Source organism: Mustela nivalis (genome assembly GCF_964662115.1).
Source record: "Mustela nivalis genome assembly, chromosome: 3".
Lineage (NCBI taxonomy): Eukaryota > Metazoa > Chordata > Mammalia > Carnivora > Mustelidae > Mustela > Mustela nivalis.
The window spans coordinates 145,019,705-145,045,365 of NC_139022.1; the positions used below are offsets into that span (position 1 = coordinate 145,019,705).

The 25,661-nt window shown below is 35.3% G+C and overlaps 1 protein-coding gene across 2 annotated transcripts in view; it reads left to right on the plus strand.

Moving 5' to 3' along the window:
- HCN1 (hyperpolarization activated cyclic nucleotide gated potassium channel 1) overlaps positions 1–25,661 on the plus strand; it is a 396,554-nt gene that overhangs the window by 35,603 nt on the left and 335,290 nt on the right. For both annotated transcript variants that reach the window (XM_082723243.1, XM_082723244.1), the window contains exon 2: positions 14,804–15,227. In XM_082723243.1, coding sequence (XP_082579369.1) covers positions 14,804–15,227 — 424 coding nt within the window. The remainder of the gene's footprint in view (positions 1–14,803; positions 15,228–25,661) is intronic.

Sequence of the window (25,661 nt, forward strand, 5' to 3'; positions counted from 1 at the left end):
TTTGTCAAAGATTAGCTGACTATAGAGTTGAGGGTCTGTTTCTGGGCTCTGTATTCTGTTCCATTGATCTGTGTGTCTGTTTTTTGTGAAAGTACCACATTATCTTGATGATGACAGCTTTGTAATAGAGCTTGAAGTTTGGAGTTGTGATGCCACCACCTTTTTTAGATTCTACATATGAATAAAATCATATGGCATTTGTCTTTCTCAGTTTGACTTATTTCACTTAGCCTAATATCCCCTAGGTCCATCCATATTGTCACAAATTATAAGATCTCATCCTTTTTTATGCTACACAGAATTCTATTATATGTATCACACATATATACCACATAATATATCCAAACATACATATACATGCATACACCACACCACATCTTTATCCATTTATCTGTCAACGGATAACTTGCTTCCATACCTTGACTATTATAAATAATCCTGCAATAAACCCTTGGATGTTTAGCAAACAGTAGAAGAATGGAAGCTGTACCCACCAGGACCAGCATAGGTTTCTGGGAACATCGTAGGCCAGATCTCCGACCAACCACTCTGTAACCTCAGGGAACCACGGTGTTTGAAAAATAATACTTTCAAACATTCTTATCACTCCCCTCTGTGACTAATTTCTTGAAAGTGGTTGGGGTTTATAAGACTAGCCACTATGGGTCCCATGGCTCTTCCTCTACCCCCTAACTATACTGGCTATAACTGAGTCCTTATTTATTTACAAGAATGTGCGGAATCTGTTCACATTTCTTCAGAGTTTTAATCTAGTTAAGTTTTATGTATTCAGTTTTAAAAAATCTTTTCTCAGAAGTTGGATTTTCTATTTCTTTAATCATCTTTCCCCCACTCTTCTTTGCGGGACATCTCACTTGTCCAAAACCAAATATTCAAGAGATAGATACTTAGATACTGAAATTATAAGACATTGCCTTTGTTTCTCAAAGTCTTGAGTGTTCATGCATTCATTTATTCAGCAGTTATCTAGAGAGTTCACTGTAGTCATGGACATTATTAGATGATGGGGATATAACGAAAAGTAGAATACATGTGATTCCTGACTACAGTACGTCCACTGTAGTTGGAGAAATAGGCCTTGGAAAAATTGTCCGCATACAAATAAAAATACAAAGCATTTGTATGTGTGTGTGTACATCTGCATGAAGGAAAATCCAAGGTACTTAGGAACTGTATGACTAGGGCACTAGGCCGAGTGTGGACGTTATTTCTTCATTCCTCAATAAGGTGTCGTCATTGCCTTCTGTAGATACCAAGAGAAGGCTTGTGAGAGCTTGTGCCCGCCCAGATATTTTTTGCAATCTCGTATGAAGTGTGACTAAGTGTCTTTAAGATATGTTGTTATTTTTTTATTGAACAACAGTTACAACTCGAAGCAAAAGCAGAATGCTGGCTAAGGAAAAGAGTTTAACTCAAATCCTAAATCCCTTTTCCACATTGCCAATTTGCCATCACCCAGAAAGATATTCTGGAGATGCTCGTGCTTGCCCCTGGATTAGGGTTAATACAGCCTAAGGTTCACGTGCCCCACTGGTTTAGAGGAAAAAGAGAAATGACTGTGGCTTAGAGACTTTAGGGTTGTGCTAGAGGGTGAAGAAGGGAAAGAGGAGAAAGGAATGAAGTGTATTCCAAGCACTTGCACCGAGCAGTTGTGCAGGAATTAAGACAAGGCGGCACAAAGGACAACTAATTAGATTAGCCTGGCTAAACCTCCATGAGCTGGTTGAGAATTAGCCAGAGAAAAGGTCAGAAAGATTGCGTAGGAATGTAAATTAAGACGTTTACATCGATTTCAAATTGCCAGCAGTTTCGGCATGATTTAATTCTCATGAACATATTTTATAGGTTGATACTTCTCTTGTAATCTTTTGTTATTATATAACACAGTGTTTTGTTTTGTTTTTTGAAATAATGACCTTTGAGTTCGTAATCTCAAAACACAGCTAAATAATTATTTCGAGAATTGCTGTCTTTGACATATATGTAAGATCAGTTCTTGAGTCCTCCCTCCCCACCCCAGTTATCTCTCTGGTACCAGGAAAACTTGGAAATTTTATGTCTTCCCAAATGTCCTGTTTTTGTTATTTTGCTTTTTTTAGCTATTGAAGAAGCTAAACCACAACCTGTCACTTAACCTGATGTTGGAAGCCACATCTTTTAAAAATGAACTGAAAGGCACAAATCACAAAAACCTCTCACAGAACTTAATAAATTTATAGTTAGTTTTAAAATATCCTACAGGGTATGGGGCTGCATGAAAAAACTCATACAACTCCCACCGATTAATGGGATTCAGTTATCTGTGGAGCAACATCCTGTTGTGGTTATACTGTCTGTTAAAGAAAAAAAAAATTTAATGAATGTCATCGAATGAAGAGGGGAGGGATGAAAGAAGAGATGCCAAACATATTTCTAGTTACAGCTGTTTAGAAACATCCATATATGGGGACTGAAGTGGAGTATTCATTCAGTTCATTTGTAGGGGACTGAAAAGTTCTCACGCTGGCACTTCCGCTTAAAATACACCCAGGTGTTTGTATGAATTACCCAGACAGTTGAAGAAACTTGGTCCTCAATTCTTAAGTATTCCATGGTAAATGTTATTCTGTCCACACACCCTTGATACTTGTTACAGACCTGAGAACATATGCTCCTGGGAGAAACACGTTCTTCCTTGACACATCACCCATTCTTCTCCTCAGATAACACGCAGCTGCCGTGGGTGAAAACCTCAACGTAATTCAAGGGTGAAATAACATCTTTAGCATTGTTTTAGGGGGAAAAAACTCATAAACGAAATGGAAGTAGTATTTCTGTTATCCATGTAGAACCTAAAATTCATGGACATGAATAATTTTCAACCTCAAACATTGTTAAAATGAATAAGTAGATCTTGATTATTCACAAGGGTATTTTGAAGAAAATATGGTACTGTGAAATTTATAACTATAAGCAGAATGTACTGCTTTTAATTGAGCTTTTATTTGATTACATTCTTGGCTGTCCTTGGTCATGGGAAAACAAAGTTTTTCAAAATATATGAAGAGAAAGTACTTGATGTAGCCTTAGATTTGTTTGATATCATAAGAGCTAAAGCTTTGACTGAAAATGTAAATACACCACCAGACCTGATAGTTTTCATGGTATTTAATCCCTTTAACTGTACCTTTTGTCTGTTTCTCTGGTCTTCCTAATGGTAGCCCAGACACTGGCACAGCTTTCGTACCCAGAACATATAGATGTCATTGTGCACACCAACTCAAGTTTCTGTAGTTGTATAAATAAAGTATCAATTACTGACTCTGAAATCTTGCCCAGTTCTTCTGTCTTTCCCTCAAGGAAAACTTGATCTCTTTCTTTGGTATGCCCTACGATTGCTCTTTTTATAGGTCTCTCATAGAACTTACAATATTTTATTTTATTTTATTTTATTTTTAAAGGTTTTATGTATTCGTTTGACAGACAGAGATCACAAGTAGGCAGAGAGGCAGGCAGAGAGCGAGGAAGGGAAGCAGGCTCCCTGCTGAGCAGAGAGCCAGACATGGGGCTCAATCCCAGTACCCTGAGATCATGACCTGAGCCGAAGGCAGAGGCTTTAACCCACCCACCCAGGTGCCCCAAACTTAACAATATTTTAGAAAATACTATTGTTTATCTTTCCTAGACCTTCTTTTCTTGAGGACTGGGCTATGTCTAATTCTCTTTGTATGCTTCATGACAAGCCTAGGAAGCAGCATGTGTTTGTTGATAAATTGTGCTATGAATAAAATACAATCTCAGGACCTTCTCAGCAAATGCTGTTGTTTGAACTTCTTTAATAATAGTACTTTTTAAAATGGTTGGCCAGTTTTTTCCTCTTTTGGAAACTCAGAGTATGTGCAATATATTATTTATGAACATGTCTTAAACTTTCTCCTATCTTAAGTGCAAGTTTTCATTTTCCTATTAAGTTTCGTATTCCTATTAAGTTAGAAGTTCTGGAGGTCAGAATTTGTATATAATTTATGTTTGCATTTCTCAAAGTGCTTAGGACAATACCGACTATGTAGAAGGTAGCCAATGCATATTTGTTGGAATTATTATAATGTAACCATCTGAAGAAAATGTTTGGTACTAAATTTGACTTTTGCTTTCCAAATGCTTTTTTGCCATTAGAGCATCTGAATTGACTTTCTTTTATACACTAGTGAGATCTTTCCAGGCCAAGGCAGAAAGAATTCAGAAATCACCTTTGAAATAGGCAATTTCATAGTTCCTTTATCTATCTATCTATCTATCTATCTATCTATCTGTTGTTTGGAAAATCAGTCATTTACCACACTGGAAGGTTGGAGAAATGGCCCCTTTTTGAAAGGAAATCCAGGGCTACACCTGGAGGTCCAGTGGAAGTTCAAGGCAGACTTGTGAGCCCCAATTTGGGGCATTCCATCTGGTGCTTGGCTTGGCCTCAGACCACTTTCTTAGGTGGCTGTGTTTGGCCTCACCTGTGGTCCCAGGCAGTTCCTCTGCATCCCAGCTTGCCCTGGCCCCACTGTTACCTGTCCTTGGCCCTTGGAGGCCTAGAGTCAGTGCCTTTACCTGGCCTCTGCTCCCTTCCTTGCTGATTTTTGCTGGGGGCCCAGCAGGCCATCTTCATCTGGCTGCCTTCCGGAACATGTCCTCATTGGGGTCCTCTCTCACTGACTGGTGGAAATATTTGGCTATGTGGGGGAATAGAGGTAGATGAACTATCATGTTTATTCTCTGGGAATGTAAATAAAGTCCCAATGGTGTCTAGATTGAAAGGCAAAGAAACCAAAGACTAGCCACTGAGCCATAACTGTAGCCCTGTGGTTTACTCCCCTTAAGAGCTTGGAATTACCCTTGTGAAAATAATTTTGTTTTCATTTCAGATAGGCAACTGATAAGGGCGGGTGCCAAGTGTGGCTATGCTGCCCTACTGTGCTACTAAGTGTGGGAAAGTTTTATTTTAATATTGCTCTTAAATCCTTGATGCGTTTATTTAAGGATTGAATATGGCGGAAGGAATATAAGCATGAAAATTGGTCATGGGTTCAAAAGCAGTTGTACTCACTTCTTCCCTGCAAAATTTAGAATGTCTCTTAGTTGGATGAGTTTCAGTTTCCTCTTAAATTTAGATAATGTTGCCAACCCCTTTGATTGTTATAAGTATCAGATGAGACAATGTTTACAAAACACCTATTGTAAATGTTACTTATACTTTATTGTCCTGATGCTGCTTTCCTTTTTAATACTCAATGAGGTAAATTATTATATGCAGAAATCAGGATCTTGAACACACTCAAAAACTTCCATAAAATGTAAACATTTTGCATACTTGGGCACACAGTAATGTGCTTTGGTATTGATTTTGAACCTTCCATCATACCCTCAAGCTGAAGCAATAATGCAAATGTGGCTTTGGCAGCTTAGGGGTGAACAAAGAAGATAAGGGTTTGTTGGGATTTGCAGAGTGACAAGAAACATAAGGAAGTGACCTATTTATCAGTGACAAGAAAGATAAAGTGGACAATTAGAGAACACAAGCAGTGTGATGGGAAGATTGTGGTAGTAACGAGGGAAGAATTATTCTGAAATTAAAACCTCCAGTTTGAATTAACCTTAAGTTAGGTATGTATTTAGACAGGGAACAATTCACTCACTCATTTCCTTTTTTTTTTTTTTTAAATTGCACAGTGGAGGGATGAAAGTATATCAGCAAATGGAAAGCCCTTAGAAGCTGATAGTTCTTTTTCTTATTTTTTGCAATTACTTTGTATTTATTGTATTTATTCTTTTTTCTCCTTTTTTCTCTACAAATTTTTACTTCAATTCTAATTAGTTAACATACAGTGCAGTATTGGTTTCAGGAGTAGAATCCAGTGATCCATCTCTTACATATAATAATACCCCATACTCATCACAGCACCTGCCCTCCTTAAAACCCATCACCACCCATCTAGCCCATCTTTGCTCCCCTCCCTCCATCATTCCAGTTTGTTCTCTGTGCATAAGAGTCTCCTATGATCTCATTGAATTGAGCTTCAAAATAAAAGTGTCTGTGTCAATGTCTGTGTCATAGGATTATCTATTGGTAAGATGCTAATATGGAGTTTCTTTTAGTCTGTTTTTGGAAATAGTTAAAATAAAAGAAAAATAAAAGAAAAATAAAGTAATTTTAAAAATGGATGTCAATTTAATGAATCCAAACTAGAATGAATGGTGCTAGAACACATTTTGGTTAATGTGACCATAGATAGTACTCGTACTTTCCTTAAAGGAATGAAGTGCTGAGAGTCATAGTGGAGAATAAAAAATTTAAAAAATCACTTTATGGTAAATCAAATAAAAATGCTAGGAAGTGAAGGAATAGTATTAGATTGGACTTTTTAAAGTGAAGCAGTAGGAGCTGTCTTATAGATTTTATACTCACCTTTTAAAATTAAGAATTTTTGTTTTATGGAAAATCTATGTCACCATAAAGATAGAAAACTGCAGCATAGAACTACTTAATCTTCAGGGAGTTCTTTCCCATTCTTTACCTTTTAATTAAAGCTGTATAGATTTGCGGAAATGATATTTCATGTGTGTCAATTAGGAGTAAACAGCTGTTTTGATTCAGTAGAATGAAAGTTGTGGCCTTCTGTGAAGTAAATTTGAATGACATAATGAAAATACCCTATGACGTCTTTCTTCCTGTTGTCTAAAACAAGAAAATTAGAATAGTTAAAAAATATGCATCATAAAAAAATTTAAAAAATTAAAAAATTAATTTATGCATCATAATTCTACCACTCACAGATAAATACAAAAGGCTTACACAAATTTAATTCTAAATCATCTAAAGGAACAAATGGTCATTTACTTTAATTAAAATCTTATAATGTATAATAATTTCTCCTTAACATAAATATGATTAATTTGGATTTGATCACTGGGAAATCGGAAGTATATACTATTTGTTAGGCAATTTAAGTATAGAGAAGATTGGCATTTACTTTTGCTAGAAATAAATGCAAGAGCAATATTTTCAGACACTGTTATTAAATGGTATATCAAATTATTATTGACACCATATTTTGGTAAAATACCGTTCAATAGGAGGTGCTCTCAAATGCTGAAAATATTGCATGGAGAAATTAAGATAAGAGTTAGAGGCAGGGAGATGAACCCCAGCTGGGCTCTGGACTGAATAAAAGAGAATACTGGCATTTAATTTGGCTATTGCGGTCACAGAGGGAAATATAGAAGTTGATTTTTGGGTTTTGGGAGAAGGAAATCCCAGGCATTGTTTTGGCAGTGGAAAACACAAAGAGTCTGGAAAACAGTATTTTTATAATTAACTGAGGACCATGTATGTACAAAAAAAGACAAGCTTCAAGATATAGAATTGGGACACACTAGAGATGTTGAATGATTACATCTCATTTTGCAAGCAATAGGAAAAGTCTGGATATAAATAGAAAGTAATTTACTAGGGCAGGTAGAAACAGGAAAATTAGTAAGCAGAATAATGATATAATAAAAACTTCATAAAGAATGTTGGCAATGGAACAAAATGAAAAGCTGAATATGAAAGGTATTGTATTAGAAAAAATGTAAGGCTGGGCAAATGATCAAATGTCAGAACTGGGCTGATGGAATAGTCAGGGATAATTTTTAAATTTTATGCCTAGTGGTTGGCTGAAAGAAAGAAACAATGAAAAGAAGAAGAGGAAGAAGCAGCAACAGCAGAAGCAGCAGCAGCTGCTATGCTATGCTGTGTTATAATAAATAAAAATAAAAATATCAGGAGAATTATTTTTGGGCCATAAGGTTAATTGGTTTGGATTTAACCTTGTTGAGATGACTCTTCTATTGGGACTAACGAGTGAGTGTAGTTAGAAATGCATAACTCTGTCACAGAGGTTAAGGCTAGTGATAGATTTGAGAATGACTTATATTAACATTTTAGTTACGTTGACATATTATGTTCATATATTAGCGTTTGGGAGTTGATGTGACCGAAGGAGAGAGTAATGGAACGCTGACAAGCTACGTGAGATGATCACGTAGAAATGTCTACTGTAATGGAGGAAGAAGAGGAGTTAGATAAAGGTGGAGGAAAATTAATTTCTGTTAATAATAAATATGAGTGAGGCATTATGAAAATGGGGAATCATAGAAACCAAAGGTTTGAGAGAGTTTCAAGTAGGGGGAGTGAATAGTCAAAGTTGTAAATGCTGTAAATGAGAGTAAATGGACCAATATAAGGCCATTGATGTTGGCCCTGAGAAGATGAACACACAATGAAGTACAATTGCAGAAGAACAGGGAGGCAGAAAAACATAGTTGCTTCTGCCTGGAGTGGTATAGATCTTATATAGATCTTAAGATAGATCTATAGATCTATATCTTCTATATCTATATATATAGATCTATAGATCCATCTTAAGATCTATATAAGATCAATATATAAGTGGTATAGATCTTATCTTATATAGATCTATATAGATCTTACCTTCGTAGGAGTTAAATTTGCATCCCATTAGCTCATTTTAATCAATAAGGTTAGTTAACATGTAATATCACTTCTACCCATCTCATGTTTTCATTGGGTAAATTGCTATGTTTACTTAAAAACCTCTAAATTGGGGCACCTGGGTGGCTCAGTGGGTTAAGCTGCTGCCTTCAGCTCAGGTCATGATCTCAGGGTCCTGGGATCGAGCCCTGCATCGGGCTCTCTGCTCAGCAGGGAGCCTGCTTCCTCCTCTCTCTCTCTGCCTGTCTCTCTGCCTGCTTGTCATCTCTCTCTGTCAAATAAATAAATAAAATCTTTAAAAACAAAATAAAACAAAAAACAAAAACTCTAAATGTCTTCAAATTGGTTTAACTTAGTTTTGTCTATAACTTAGGCTAAAGTTCCTACAATTAGGATCTTAGCAAGGTTTTACTGTAGTAAGAAAATTAGTGTATTTTCACTTCAAATTGCCTATATTTGAATTGTCTGTGTTTTGCAATACCTTCACTCCACACTGCTCGTGAGTAATAAATATGGCCTTGTAGGACATTAAGACATTAAGATAGGTAACAGACCTGATCAAGAAAACTTCTTTGCAAAGCTTAGAAAAGGCATCCATAAGTCCTATAAAACATCAGCCCCAAGCTGAGTAGTCTGTAGATGGTGAGGTTTGTAAGTCACAAAGGATGTCTGAGAAGCCCTCCGAGCGGAGTTCAGTTATTGGCTGCTTGAGATATGATGCCGTGAATTGACACTGACGTACTATGAAGAGGGCACAGCATTTACGAGAAGACACTTTATTTTCCAACAAATTCGTGCCCAAGAATGGGTGAAGGGCAGTGGGAGTTACAGGCTTCTAGTTATGGGATGAGTGAGTCACAGGGATAAAAGCTACAGCTTAGGGAGTGTAGTCAGTGGTATTATGCTAGCATTGTATAATGCCACTGGTAGCTGTGCTTGTGGTGAACGTAGCAGAACAGAGAGACTTGTCAAATCACTGTGTTGTATGCCTAAAACTAATGTAACGTTCTGTGTCAGCTATACTCAATTAAAAGAAAAGATATGTATCTAATAGTCAAGCTCTTGGACTTTAGAAAATTAAATCAGTTTACACAAAATTTGAAAAATAATTGCAAGGACTGTGTTTAATAAAAAGTAAATCCACTGGACATTTGTTTACTTATTTATATATATTGAGAAGTAATTTTGTTTACAAACATGCCCAACTTATGGTTCATATCTAAAAACATAATTTTTAGCAGCAAGTCTTAAGTGAATAATAGGACAGACAGGTTTGTCGCGTAATTTGACTTCAACTGTAGGTAAAATTGTGGCCACGTGTAAATCTGGCATCATTTCAAGGATTTAACCTTTCTTCCATTCCACTTAACAAAAATATTTCATCGTAAAGGGGAAGAAGAGAATATTTCATTCAATATTTAGACAGATTTAACAGCAAGCACCTCCAGTAGCAAAACATGATAGTTTTTAAATTTAAGGCTCTAAGTTAGAAATATTTGGCATCAGATTATTTCAACCAGTGCAGCTATTATAGAGAGGTAAGAAACCTGAAGGATCATGGGAACTCTTGTTCGGTCAGTGGGGGCTGTCTTGTTTACCACAAGCCTTAGAGGTACGCAAGTGGGTGGAAAGAAAGAAAGAGGCAAAATTGAATTTTCAGTTCCTCGGAGTTTTATATCATGGACCAATCTTTACAATGCTATTTTTTCTCTTCTAAAAACTCATGGGGGGAAATGGATTCTTAACATTAAAAAAAAATTTGTCAAGAAAAGTAATTATTTTATTAGTAGGTAGAAAGTATAGTTATTAGTGATACATTAATTATAATTGAAAGGCTATTTTATTTTGTCTATTTCATCCACTTTCAGTATAAGGCAAAAATGCTTTGATAATTACTGTAATTGTCAAGACTTGCTTCTTAGTGAGTGCCCTCTCTGCTTTCCTGGTTTTTTTTTTTTTTCTTTCTTTTTGGTTGTTGTTAAGATTTTATTTATTTATTTATTTGTGTGTGAGAGAGAGAGAGCGCGCGCGAGCGCGCACAAGCAGGCAGAGTGAGAAGCAGGCTCCCTGCTGAGCAAAGAGCCCAATGTAGGACTTGATCCCAGGACCCTGGGATCATGACCTAAGTCAAAGGCAGCAGCTTAACTGACTGAGCCACCCAAGCGTCCTTGCTTTCCTGATTTTTCAGAGAAACTTTCTGTATAACAGGTTCTGTACACTACTCTTTGCATACATAATTGCCTGAAGTTTTCCTGCAGAGAAACTCAGAGTAGTAGAAGAAAATTGAATTTCATGGCAGTTAAATACCTTGCCAAATCCCATATAGCTAGTGGAACTGAGATTTGAACACTAGTCTGCCTTTAAAGTCCAACCAAGACTTATACAAATGTTGTCTCTGTATGCAGGATGAATAGAAGAAGGTGGATTTTATAATATGTGAAACCAAGTGTCAAGTCCAAAATTGCTTCATTTTCTGGCTCTTTAACCTCAGAACGTATTCCTAATCTCTGTTTCCTTTTTAATTTGTTACATTGTCTTCTATGTTATAAAAACCCTCCCTCAATTAGAAAAATCCAGATAAAATCCTTATATAAAGGATAAGTTAAGAAATTATTTACTGCATTAATGACTCATCATCTTATTAAACAGGATTTCTTTAAAAATACCCACTGAAGTGTATGTTTCCATTAAAAGTTTAATTAATACATCTTCTTAACATTTGTTATCCTAGATATTGTTTACGTTACTGTAAATGCTAAACACAATATAAAAGTACAGTTTTGAACTTCAAAGAGCTTATATCCATGAGTACTGTATAGAATTATTGAATCGCTATATTGTACACCTGAAACTAATATAACATTATATGTTAACTATACTGGAATTGAAATTAAAAGCTTAATAAAAATTTTATAAGAAGAATTTAAATCCAGGAATGATGGAGGAATCAAAAATAGATAATTAGTAACAAGAGGAAAAATAAAATAAGAAGCATGCTGAAAGTATATATTGCTCTGGGAGTGGCTAAAAAAAAAACAACAACACTAAGAAACTCAGTATTTGAACAAGGCTTGAAGGGTAGGTAGAGTACTAATAGGAAAATGAATAAATAGACTGGAAGAAACTATATTTCTTATACAATTACCTAGGTGAGCATGACGGCAAGGTAAGAGTAAGTTCTCTCTTGCTTAAGATGTGATATTCTTACATACAGTGGTTAAGAAGAGGCTGAGAAGGGAGGAAAAGGCTATATTATAAAATGCCTTGAAAATCAGGCTGAGTTATTTTTACTTAATTAAGAGAGTCATAGACGTTTGTTGACCTGGCAAGTTATGTGTTAGATAACACAGCACTCTGGGACTGATGGGTAAAAATTGGTCAGATTCCATAGACAGGAGACTTGAGCTATTCTAAAGCAAGAACTAGTTCTGCCCAAACTAGATAACTGGGCATAGAAAGAGAAATGAATAGGAAAGACTATTCCATATTAACATGTATAAGACTTAGATATTAAAAATTAAGAAAGAGTGAGCTTGAGTATTCAAGAGACATTTTCAGAGTAGAGTCAAGAAAAGAAACTTGTGGGCAGGTAGGCAAGAGAGTCTCATGAGGTCAATTTTCAGGAACATATTCTTTGCTTAAAAAACAGAAGTTATATCATACTTTGAGAGTGGGTGACAACTGTATTTTCCTTGGCTAGATAAGGAATGAATCCATGTTAACTGCAGAAAGTGTTATATTATGCAAAGTCTATAACAAGATCTGTGTTTATGTCTGTAAAAGAGAGTCAGCGATACTTTAAAAGGAAATTATAAGATTTAATGGAGCTTTATATTGATAATGAGATTTCTGATGGCTTCAGACCATATTAAGTACGACTAATAAAAAGCTATGGTGTGCTAAAAATTATTGCTCCAAGAATGAATAAATGCCACTTTATCCTCTTCATTTCTTTTGAGTAAGAGGGACAGGATATATCTTTTCTTTAAAAATATCTTCTGTCTTAATGAGAGAAATGTAAGGATATCTGTAAAAGTGAGTATTTTTTCAATGGGCTTCTGGCTGTCACTGCAGAATTGTTTTTCTTTTGGTATGGGAAGGTAAATGAATACTAAGTAGGCCACCAGCATTGTGGGCCACGATTGTTATATGCTAGGATATATGATTTGCATATATTATTTTATTTAATCTGTAAAACTCTACACATTTGGTTCCATAATAATCTTCATTTTACAGACGAAAAAATTTAGGATTGGAGAATTTAAATAACTTGTCTCCAAATTAAACAGCTGGTAAGAATTTCTAGTTGAAGATAGTTGCAGTGGGAATTGTAAAGGGCAAATGGATGAATACAACTCACACGTAGGTGTTGGAACCAAACAGTCTTGGTGACTGATTCGAATGTGAGATTGAGTAGATTTAAGGCCAGGAGTTTTCTAGGATTGCTCCAGGGTTTCTGGCTTGCAAATAAAGTATAGAGTTGTTCCATTCCCTGGCATGGGGAATATGTGAGAAATCTATACAAGAAGGGAGATGATGAGTTTGAGCATATGCCTGCTGTGACGTGAGTGTGAGATTTGCTTGGGGCTAGATTCAATAGGCTGCTGATTAGGAGGTTAGGCAGGAATGGACCAGAGGTGGAGCTTTTGGAGTCATTGGCTATGAATTAATCATAAATATGTGGATGAGTGTATGATACTGCTCAAAGAACATGTGTAGAATAGAAGTAAAAAGGACTATGTGTGTCACCCAGGGGAACGGCATCCTTCAAGTGGAGGGCAGAGAGATGAGCTCACAGAAGAGACTGATAAGAGTGTCCAGAAAAGTGAAAATCCTCAGGGCACACATGGTTCCATTTTTATAGTTTAATGATGTCACTTTCTGTGAAATAGCTATTACAATATTGCATCTCCTCTACATCCCTCCTCTGCCCTTGGCGTATTAAATGGCACATTGTGTATTTCCATTAAAAGAGGAGGGGAAGAAAAGAGAAAATATGTTATTGAAATTGACAGTGCATGATATATGATTGACATGGGTATTTGTATACGTGTGCATAACTGTGTAGGTACGTTTTGACACAAAGACTGGTGAAATCTGCAAAATGAGAAACATTTGCTTTTTACATAATCCTGGGAGGGTGGAGACAAGGAGAGAGAAGGCCTATTATAGTTCTTTCTTATGCAACTAGTTTTATCCCAAGTCATTCATAACCAGGGATGATAGTAATTTTGAAAGGATTATGCAAATTGTACCCCAGTTGGTCTAAGTAGAGGAAGTAAGGTTAAATAAAGAGATCTTGGTTAACAGAAATTTCTGTCATTGAAATTTACATCATTGAGGCATTGGGTGCCTCAGTCCATTAAGTGTCTACTTTCAGCTCAGGTCATTGGATGGAGCCCAGCATTGGACTCCCTGCTCAGCAGGAAGCCTGCTTCTCCCTCTCCCACTCCCCCTGTTTGTATTCCCTTTCTTTCTGTCTCTCTATCAAAAAATAAATAAAATCTTAAAAAAAAAAAGAATTATTTGGGAAAACAGTTGGGAATATATTTGAAGTAGCTGTTCAATGAAACAGTGATACAATTTTGGATAGATTCTAGTTTAAAATTTAGAATGGTCTGTTCAGTTATTTTTAGCCTCAGAACAAAATTAGTTTTCTCACTTCAAACTAAAAAAGAAGAAAGCATAAATATTTGGAGCGCTATGAAGCCATGGGCTAGCCTGCAATTTATGATTGACCTAATCTGTACTCTTAGAGATAATTTATAGTACCAATATTTTTAGTGTACCAATATTTTTAGTATTTTACTCTTTATTTTAATTGATGATTGATGGGTAATTGACATATAAAGTACTTCAAAGCATCTCTAAAGAATCTTCACAATTTTTTTTTTTTTTTGGTGTAAATCTGCTGGTCTGATACATCTCCTTTATTTCAGTCTGTATTACATATTAACATGGAGGAGGTTGTCTTTGTTTTTTTTTACTGGATAAATGGGGGATGTGTCTTCTTGAACTTATTTCAGTAACACTTTATATCAAATAATTTTTAGAATTCTGTAAACACAATGATTTGCTTTAGAAATATATTAATTTTATTTAGATTTAAATTTATAACTTGAAGGAGTTACCTTCATTATAAAACAAACACTTTGTTATTTTACTCATTTATTTAACCATAAGTCAGTAATTTTTTTTTTTAAATGGGGGAAGAATGGTTATTGTCTGTGTCTTAAAATCTGATTTTTTTATTTGTTGTAGGTTTTATTGGGATTTAATAATGCTTATAATGATGGTTGGAAACCTGGTCATCATACCAGTTGGAATCACATTCTTTACAGAACAAACAACAACACCATGGATTATTTTCAATGTGGCTTCAGATACAGTTTTCCTTTTGGACCTGATAATGAATTTTAGGACTGGTACTGTCAATGAAGACAGTTCTGAAATCATCCTGGACCCTAAAGTGATCAAGATGAATTATTTAAAAAGCTGGTTTGTGGTTGACTTCATCTCATCAATCCCAGTGGATTATATCTTCCTCATTGTAGAAAAAGGAATGGATTCAGAAGTTTACAAGACAGCAAGGGCACTTCGCATTGTGAGGTTTACAAAAATTCTCAGTCTCTTGCGTTTGTTACGACTTTCAAGATTAATTAGATACATACATCAGTGGGAAGAGGTAAGACATATCTTTTACTTTTTTAAAACCACTATAGCATGAGATTGTTAACTATAACTTTTAAGATGAACACCTGTGCTATGTTTAATGAGTTTTATGAAATTCAAGAAGACAAATTCTATTTATTCCTTTTGGTGCATGAGTGATATATTTGTATCTTCAAAGATTCGGTCATACTGGATTTGAATCAACTGAAAAAGTAGTCATCATAAAACAATTTTTTTATGCCAATTAAGTTTCTTTTTAAAAACAAATCCACTTTAATCAACAAATGTTTATCCTAATCAATGGAATCCCTCTTCTACCATGGGAAGTTTCTTTTGATTTAATATGAATATATCAATTGCCATCTTTGACATAGATGTGTAGGCTCTGATTGCTAATCTGGTTTGTATCACTAGTTCTATGAGATAATCTGGTTTATGTTTCCTCTAATATTAAAATTTCAGAGAACTTGCATTTGTAGAAAACAGACTTTTAAAAAGTATTTCTAGTTGTATATGTAAAGACCGATTTTAGCATAATAATTTTGCCCAGTGTTATGCTCTGCCTGTAATTATTTCTTGTAATTTCTCCCTATTAATTCATTTCAAAACACTGAAAAATAGCATACTCAGGAGGGAAATTATTACATAGAAAACACAAATAGTGCAATGAATAAATATAATGAATCTGGCCAATATTTTGCTGAAGAGGGCATCTGTTGTTCTTACAGTGTTGGTAGGACCTGAAAGGGCTCAGCCAACTGGAGTTTCGAAAGATCTGAGTTAAATGTATCATCACTGAGCAAAGGGGTTTATGTCCCGAATTCCAGAGACTGCTTCATAACCTTTTTGACTTTATTTTCCTTCTAAGTCTACTTTTTTAAGTTAATTATAACCTGAATCTTATTGTTGCCTAAAAATGAGGATCAAAGAGGCTTATAGTGTCAGAACTGGACTAATGAAAACAGTATATTGGCAATAGATTAACTATTGCTTTACCACTGCAGAAATGCTTTTTGAAATTTTTAGGAAGAATTATGTTTTAGAATTTAGGTTTAAACAAGTCCTAAAATGGAACTTTTTAGCTCAGAACATTAGCTCTGCTTTCTGTGAGACTCTAGCAGTGTTTTGTGTGTGCTTGTCAATGACATTTTAGTTCACAGGATTTCAGGAAATGACATGCAATAATAAAACACTGCGTAAGATACTGCTGAAAGGCATAAAAATGGATCATTCTTAAAATATGGATATGGATTATATTCAAAATCGAATGAAGCACATTTGAGAGATTGGATTCATTTTGTAATATGTCTCTATAGAGCACATTCCACCTAAAATGTAGTAAATGTTTGGTTCTTAAACTTTATTATACTGCTTTGAGATTAATATCAAGCCAAGGTGATTGTTGATAATAATAGTTAATATTTATTGAGGGCTTATTATGTGTCAAATAATATATTCTATTCCTTACATGATTCATTCATTTTCCTAATAATTCTGGTAGCTTTCCCAGATTTACAGAGTTAGTGAAAACTGGAGCTGGGATTCTAATCTTGGCGATCTGACTTCAGACCAAATGCTCCTAATCACGGAACTATATAGCTTCTCACTATAACATACACTCCGCTGCTCTTAATACACTCTTAATATTCTGTATATTCCACCATATTTAGAAATTAAAGGAAGCTATTCTGAACAAAGATTGTGTCTATGCAATGTAAGAATTGAACATTAACCCCTTAAAACGTCACAATTTTTTTTTTTTTAAATAGTCTGTAAAAAGAAAAGTTATTGATATAAATAGCCAGGCAGTTAAAAATACAGTGGGCAATGTGACTATTTTTTAATGTCTTGTAGTTTTAACCCAATTACCCTAGAGAACGGCAGCAGGGGGAACAGATGGTATCCTATCAGATAAAGTGGCAGGCCATGCGGTCATAGGAGAGGACACTTCTTACACTACTGCCCTCTGGTTCCTGGCAGCAGTTACAGTCACCTAGATCTGGGAAACATGATGGTTTTTCAGAGATGCCGTGATATAATTCAGGATCATCGGCTCACTGCCATCATTACTATAAAATGCAATTTAGTATGCCCTCACAGAAATTTGGTAACCAAACCCACTGAAGCTAGAGTTGTGAGTTGGCAAGATCTTGCTTATAAATAAATGACCTTGATGATAAATGAACCACGAGCTCATTTAAGTGAAGAATGTTTTCTTTTTTATATGATATCCCTGTGTAAAATTGCATATATCATGGATATTTAATGTCTGCTAGTAATATTGTTAAATGGGGAAGAAACTGTAATAATTAATCCAGAATTTAATACAAATTCATTATTTCATCACCTATATGATTCACACAGAAAGCACAGAGGAACTTGAATGGTTCCAAACTGGCAAATCTCTACCTGAGTTTTACAAATGCCCAAATACAACAAATAAGCCAGAAGACTTTGCTCTGTGAACATTTGGAATAAGACCACAGAGGAAGATGTGAGTTCACCCACATGTCTTTGAGTTCTGAGTGTTTTAGTACCAAGCTGGCTAATGCTAAATTCAGCAAATTTGGGGAAGTAATGTGTGAAGTCTGGAAGCTGCCACTGTTCTAAATGAATCATTCCCAAGGAAAGTGGCTGCCTTCTATAGGAAACTGCTTCCATCTTCAATGATACTTTTTTTTTTTTTTTTTCGGTCTGAATTAGTTCAACTGAAAAACAACAAGAAGTGCCAAAGCCAAATAAATTAGAGAAATATTGTGAATGAAATACAGAAACTTTAAAATTTAGTCCTTATGTTACTGTCATTACTAAAATTGAATGTAGTGGCTAATGTAGACGGAAAGAGGTGATTAGGCCAACTAATTTATGAAACACTGGTATTAAAGAATCAGGAGAGGAGTTATTTTCACAAGGCAATTTTCTAAGATCAATGGCTTTCAGATGCAAAAAAAATAGAACTCTCTGATGCTATCCTGAAAATATATGTATTGCCAGGTTAGGTGAAAATCTGTAGCAATTTGGATAAATCAGGCCAAGACATTCCTTTTCCTGTAATCTCCAGAAAACCAAAGTGTATCTTTCCCATTCTTGTATTTTGGTTGAGGTGGGGAGAATCATTCCCTTAATTCATCATTGTTCTTCATGTTGTATTTCAAGTAAAGAGTAACTCAAGCTGGAGTGTTATTTTGTTACCTATCACAGGGGGAAACCTATTCTCTGACCTAAAAGAAACAGTGAGGAAATCCCTGGAAATAAAAATAGAATCTTAGTAACAATTTGGGACCATGGCAAGCCCTGAAGAGATAAAAGGTAGATTAAGAGGGTACTATATGGGAGATTATTCAGTTAGCAAAGGTGAAAAGTTCTAGGAACCTTAAATCCCTCAGCTGCTGATGTCAGTCGTCATTTCATCAAAGAGGGATAGCCCTTGATATTATTTGAGATTTCAGAAACATAATTGAAAAGAGAAATGCTTCTCTGTAATGGTTATTTTTTTGTTGGATTCAGTGTCACATAAAGTGTGAATTCTTCATGAGCAATGTAAAAAAATGTGTGGGAAATGCATAATGCTTGTATAATAACTATGGCTTTGGAATACACACATAAGATATTTTATTTTGTATCCCCATCTCCTGTCCCCTCAATCCTCCATGTGTAGATTTTAGATATACCATAATTAACTAAATCTATCTTGAAGCAGGAAGAGGGCTTATGGTTCTGATCTTCATATATGTCTATAGCAATTTCAGATAAATAGGGTGTACGGAACATTGAGCTGCTCTTCTAGCAATCAATATTAGATTTTTATGTTAGCTCAGAGATAGGTTTATATACAAAGTATGTTTAACAACGCAGCATTAATAAGGAAATTTATTCCACAGGGAGCTAATGCAGACTGTGGTTTCTGTCTTTGGTTAATTTTAGCATTCTAATTGGATTAGATTAGAAACTAACTCTTGCTATAAATTGCCTATCTATAATTACACAATACATATTCTAGCTACTTTCATTTTTCCGGAAAACGCATCAAATTCCAAGATTTGCCATAAGCAAACACCAGTGTTTTCCTAAACTTACTCCTCACTCAAACTAAGAGAGGCTCTCTATAGCCCATCACATCAAATCTGTGTTTCTTCACTGTGCCTCCAAGGTTCTCCAGCAAACTGTTCCCCCATTTCACCCCTGTCACTTTACATTTGTTCCCAACAACTCTCTCCTGTTTGTTTTTTAGTTTTACAGTGCTTGCAGAGAATGAGTCTTTCTGCTTCTGTAAATTTGCATGTGCCACACCTCAGATTTGCAAAGTGTTTTCTTCTTTTCTATCACTCCTTTAAAAAACGAGGCTCCAACTCATCTCCAGAAAATATTAAACATTGATGGACTGAGCTGTAATCGTCCATACCTTTACTGGGGGCAATTCTACCAGCTCTTCTCGCGTTCGTTCATACTGACAGCTTTGTTGCTAATGTTTATTTATATGTGTTTTCCTTTTCTTTTGTTGGCTATAAACGTCCACAGAAAACAGTCAGTGTCAGCTTTGCCTTTGAATTTCCTTGTATGCTAGCACAGAGTTCTGAAAGGTTATCAGAGCATGCCTATCCCCTAAATACATGGCAATCCTCCATGTTCTAAATCCATTAAATAATTGCAAGGGAATATTCATTCTTCACTCCCAAGCAATTACCGAGTAGATTCTATGTGCAGATGCTGCATGAGAGAATTCAAAGCAGATCCCAGCTTTGTAGGAAAAACAGACATGTGAGCAAATAATCACAGATGGTGTGGTAAGTGGGAGAATCAAGGAGGGAGCGAACAACACAGCTTTTTTTGCACAAGAAGAGAGGTTCACAGAGATTTGAACTGGGTTTCAGAGCTGGAGACTGATTTCCCAAGCTGAGCAAAATGGGGCAGGGAGGAGCATCCCACTAAGACTTGAGGAACAAGCATCCCAGTACAGACAGTTCTGCACCTCAGAATCTAGCTTGTGAAGTGAATGAGTTCGGAGGCGTAGATATGAATTTATGCTAATGATGAACTTAATAAAGTGTCATTGAGGCATTTGAAGCTAGGGGGAGGGGTTACATTTTAGAGTGCCACAGAGTGGAGAGGTCATTGTGGAGAGACCTAATAATACCAGTCGGGAGACAGATATATGACTCACCTGCTTTCTTATATATAGGCAGCGCCAAGCAGGGCACTGTTTGGTTATCTAAAGGGAGATTTAACTTTGCCAACAATTCTTACCCTTGCAATGTTTGTACCGATAGTAAAATATGAGAAGATCTTATATCAAGTCTTTTTGTAATGTTTCATATTTAAGTATCAATTATATTTGACATAATTAATGTTGTCATAATAATATATTACTGTGTTAGTATATATAACAATATATATCATGATTAATATTATTGATCCAATTATATTTGAGATTTGTATTGCACGCCTCCAGCAACATGGTGATGTGAAATGAACCCTATACTAGAAATTAGTATATGTAGGACTTTATTCAAATTGTGCCTTTTATTTTCCATGTAATCTGGGGAGAAGTCCTTAAAGTGATTTATTCATGCCTATAAACTTAACAGAGCAGTCATGAAGTTCAAATGAAATAGGATGCATGGAAATTGTTTGAAACATTTAAATTGATGTATGCCCATAATATTTATATATACAAATATATATAGTATCTGTATACTATTATATATAAGATTCATGATGTCATCTTTCTCAGATTAACATGTGTGCTGACTCTAACATTATTACGTGTGTGTGGTGAGTTGCTTAATATTTTCTGCAGGCAAATATTGATTCTGCTAAAGACCACTAGGTGTCCTCTATTGGTTGTGTTACTTCAGGGTTCTATATTCTTAAAAAAAAAAAGAAACAAAATTATCTTCTTTGGAAATTGTTCACTTACATTCTCTTCACTTGATCTCAGTCAGAAGGCGGAGAAGCGATTCACTTACATTCTCTTAAACTCACCTAATTCCTTGTCTATTTATGTCTAGATAAAATAGATGACTGTGGATATTCATATATGCAAAAATTACTTCTCTTTATATAAACTTTCTCCTCAAGTTAAACAGAGAGTTTAAGTTCTTTCTCTAAGGAATTATTTTTATTCCTTATTGTTTTCAATTATCGTACTGTGTGTTTTTATGGCGGTATCTTAACAGATACCCTAAAGTTCTACAGTACAGTGTGATGAGTTTTATTTGGATATGAAATGTTGTTAGGTCAAGACAATGAAGTAGTGATTAACAAGGTGTGTGTGGGTCTATGTCTGTGCGGGTTAGAAGTGAGATGTGTAATTTTATGAATGCTCTTTGTTCAGTGCAGATCCATATAATTCTGATGCTTTGTTATAAAAAATAAGATCATATCTGAAACGTTCAGACCCCTATTTTAACATTAAAATAGTAGACTTTATTAATGTCCTGGTATTGACTCAATCTGTGTTCCCATTTTGCATGTGTTTATACACTTCCATGGCTATATATTGATAACAGCCAGACTCATATCCAAAGTTTCAAAATTATGGTCCCCCATCTCAAAGTCTACATGAATATGTGACACCTTTATAAAGAAACTCTTGATATCCTCAAGCTCGGTATACCCATTTCTCCTTCTCTCTTCTTTCCTTTCGCCTTTCTCCTTTTCTCATTTCCTTTTACTCAGTTTAAAATCTGAGAGGCATCCTTGACCCCTCTTTCTTTTTCAATCTCTGTAGCTAACAATAACCAGGTCCTGTTGGTTCTACTTCTTGAAGGTGCTTTGAATTCTCATACTCTTTCCCTGAATCTTTTCTATCATCATCCTAGTTTAAGCCAATACAAGTTATTACTCAATTTTTTTTAATTCTCACTTTTATAAGGGACTACTTACTAGATTTTAAAATTCACCCTTATAGGGGTGCATGGGTGGCTAAGTCAGTTGAGCATCTAACTCTTGATTTTGGCTCAGGTCCTGATCTTGGTTGTGAGATGAAGCCCCATGTGGGATTCTATGCTCAGGAGGGAGTCTGATTGAGATTCTTTTCCTCCCTCCACCCTTCTTCCTGTTCACACATGCTCTTTCTCTCTCTCTCAAATTAAATGAATAAATCTAAATAAAATAAAATAAAATAAAAATTCACCCTTCTTTGCCCAAGACCTCAAAAATGGTGTTTCTGAAGAGCAAATATTACTGTGTCATCTACCTGGTGAAAATATTTCTGGTTTTTCATTACTATAAGGACAATTTCCAAAATTCAAGGTCCTTTGAAATCCGAGTCTTTTTCAACCTCAGCCTGGGAAACTTCCTTTCCCATTATTTTTAACTATGCTGAAATTTATATGCTATTTTAAGGCCTTTACATATGTTGTTCACTTTTCTTAGAACTTTGTTTCTTTGGCCATCCCTAGTTTTTCCATCCCGTTTTGTTCCTTTGACTTTGACTTTAACTTAAATTTCCTTGAGGTGGAATTCACTAATCCCTCAGGTAATGTTAATTCTATCTGTAATATCCTGACATAGCCCTGTGCTTTTGTTATGTGACATTCATCACTTTTGTAATTTCTCTTAAACTGTACCTTTCCAACTATCAAACTCCAGAAGGGGATAGATTATAAATTTCCTGTATATTTAACTACTAGCAGAGTGTCTGGAAAATAATGGGGCACAAGAATATCTGCTAAATAAGTTAGATTATGTCCTCAAGGAAATTTCAGGTTAGTAGGAAAAGCAAATATGTAAACAAACATATATGTAAAATGATAAAGTATCTTGAATCCAATATTAGAGGCAATTATAGTATTGACAACAAAACAGATAGAGATGCATTATGAGAGTGTGATAGGAGGTAGAAAAGGGGTTCTAACTAAGGCATCTAGTCATGGCATTTTGAAAACTAGCTTTGAAAGTGTGTGTCCTAAGATGATAAGGGAAATATTCCAAGGGAATTTAGAAATCATTGACAAAATCAAAGTTCTTCATTTATAGATGGGGATGATAATAATTTTCTGCCTAATCTCAGAGAATTGTTTTTTTTTTTTTTTTTGAACTATTTAATTTTTATTTTTTATAAACATATATTTTTATCCCCAGGGATACAGGTCTGTGAATCACCAGGTTTACACACTTCACAGCACTCACCAAAGCACATACCCTCCCCAATGTCCATAATCCCACCCCCTTCTCCCAAACCCCCTCCCCCCAGCAACCCTCAGTTTGTTTTGTGAGATTAAGAGTCACTTATGGTTTGTCTCCCTCCCAATCCCATCTTGTTTTATTTATTCTTCTCCTACCCACTTAAGCCTCCATGTTGCATCACCACTTCCTCATATCAATTGCACTATTGGGTATTTACCCTAAAGATACAAATGTAGTGATCCAAAGGGGCACATGCACCCGAATGTTTATAGCAGCAATGTCCACAATAGCCAAACTATGGAAAGAACCTAGATGTCCATCCACAGATGAATGGATCGAGAATTGTTTTTGAAGCTGAAGTGAGGTATTATTGTTGAACATACTTTGAAACTATTAAGTTTATAGAAATGTAAATTATTGCCATCATGAACATTTCTATTAGTTTAAAAAGTGAAAAATCTCAACAGGGAGTTCAACTGTTGGCCCTTTAATATGCTTGCTGCCTTTCCAAGCATTGGAAGTATTATAAATGCTATTATGTATTTATTTCTGCCTGACATATACCAAGTAGAAAATTGAAGTAGCAAATAAATCAGCAAATAATTTAGGACAAAATCCATTCAGCTTCACATTTAACTGAAGTTTCTGGAAAGAAAATGTCTCAGTTTCTCCTTCCATTGTGCACACAGTTAAAACATGTATTATAGCTAACTGCTATTTTAGGCTCATCTATCTGCTGTTAGAGTGAAAATTGGGAATGGCACTGGTTTATGAGTATTGAACATCACACTTATGATGTGATTCTGGTTTAAACTTGAATTCTGGTTAAGTTTTTCAGAGTGTTTCATAATAAACATGTGTTACTTTAATTATCTGGGTAATTATCTCAATTGAACAGGTCACTTTTATTTGTCATGTATACTGTGGAGCTCCTGTCTATAAACAAGAGAGGTGTGATGAAACATGGCATAAATTGGAAAACGTTGCAGTGACACCTGAGAACATTATATTATTATGAACAATGAAATGAAATTAAATTCACTCTGAAGGGAATGTCAAATATATTTATCTAATCATAAAGGGGAAAAATGTGTTTTTTTTTTTTTTTACTTTTGTTAGATATAATTTACTTTAGATATAACATCCAAGATTTTTTTTATTAATCTAAAACATTTTAGGGAACAAAATTATGCTTGCCTTATGTCAAAAGAAATAGTTGTTAGCTATTTCATTGGGCAAAGCATAGTCATTGAAATATATTAGAAATTGTCACAGAAAGTCAAGTTTTCTGAAGACACTTATAACTGTTATGAAAGCTCAAGAATAAATAAAATTAGAATCTTCAATCACACGGATAATGGCTGAGAAAGACCTACTTTGACTTCTCTTTCTGTCTTGCTGAGGTATGCACTTTAGATTTTGTATTAGAGGAGTCGTGTCTTAGTGTGAAAACGAAATACATTTGGTTGGTTATATAATTCTGGTGGCTATTTTGAGTTAAGCCTGCCATTTAGGCCATTTTTTTTTTAAAAGAGGGTCAAAATCTTTTCTTACTACATCTTAAAGTGAAAGTAGACATTGAATAAGGATTCTGGAAACTAGTCCCGGGGTTCTATATAATTTAAAGCAGTAGCAAAGAAAAAGAATAGCTATTTTGAGATAATCATATTCGTCAGGAGTGGTGAAATCAAAAAGGATTTCCCATTTAGATCTGTCGTCAATGGGAATATTTGCCATAATGTGCTAAGTATCTCAATGTGCTACTTTTTTGTGGTTACTGTTGTGGATATTTGAGGCGGGTGAACATAGAACACTGTTGGTGGGAATGCAAGCTGGTGCAGCCACTCTGGAAAACAGCATGGAGGTTCCTCAAAATGTTGAAAATAGAACTGCCCTATGACCCAGCAATTGCACTATTGGGCATTTACCCTAAAGATACAAACGTAGTGATCCAAAGGGGCATGTGCACCCGAATGTTTATAGCAGCAATGTCCACAATAGCCAAACTATGGAAAGAACCTAGATGTCCATCAACAGATGAATGGATCAAGAAGATGTGGTATATATACACAATGGAATACTATGCAGCCATCAAAAGAAATGAAATCTTGCCATTTGCGACAACATGGATGGAACTAAAGCGTATCATGCTTAGCGAAATAAGTCAAGCAGAGAAAGACAACTATCATATGATCTCCCTGATATGAGGAAGTGGTGATGCAACATGGGGGCTTAAGTGGGTAGGAGAAGAATCAATGAAACAAGATGGGATTGGGAGGGAGACAAACCATAAGTGACTCTTAATCTCACAAAACAA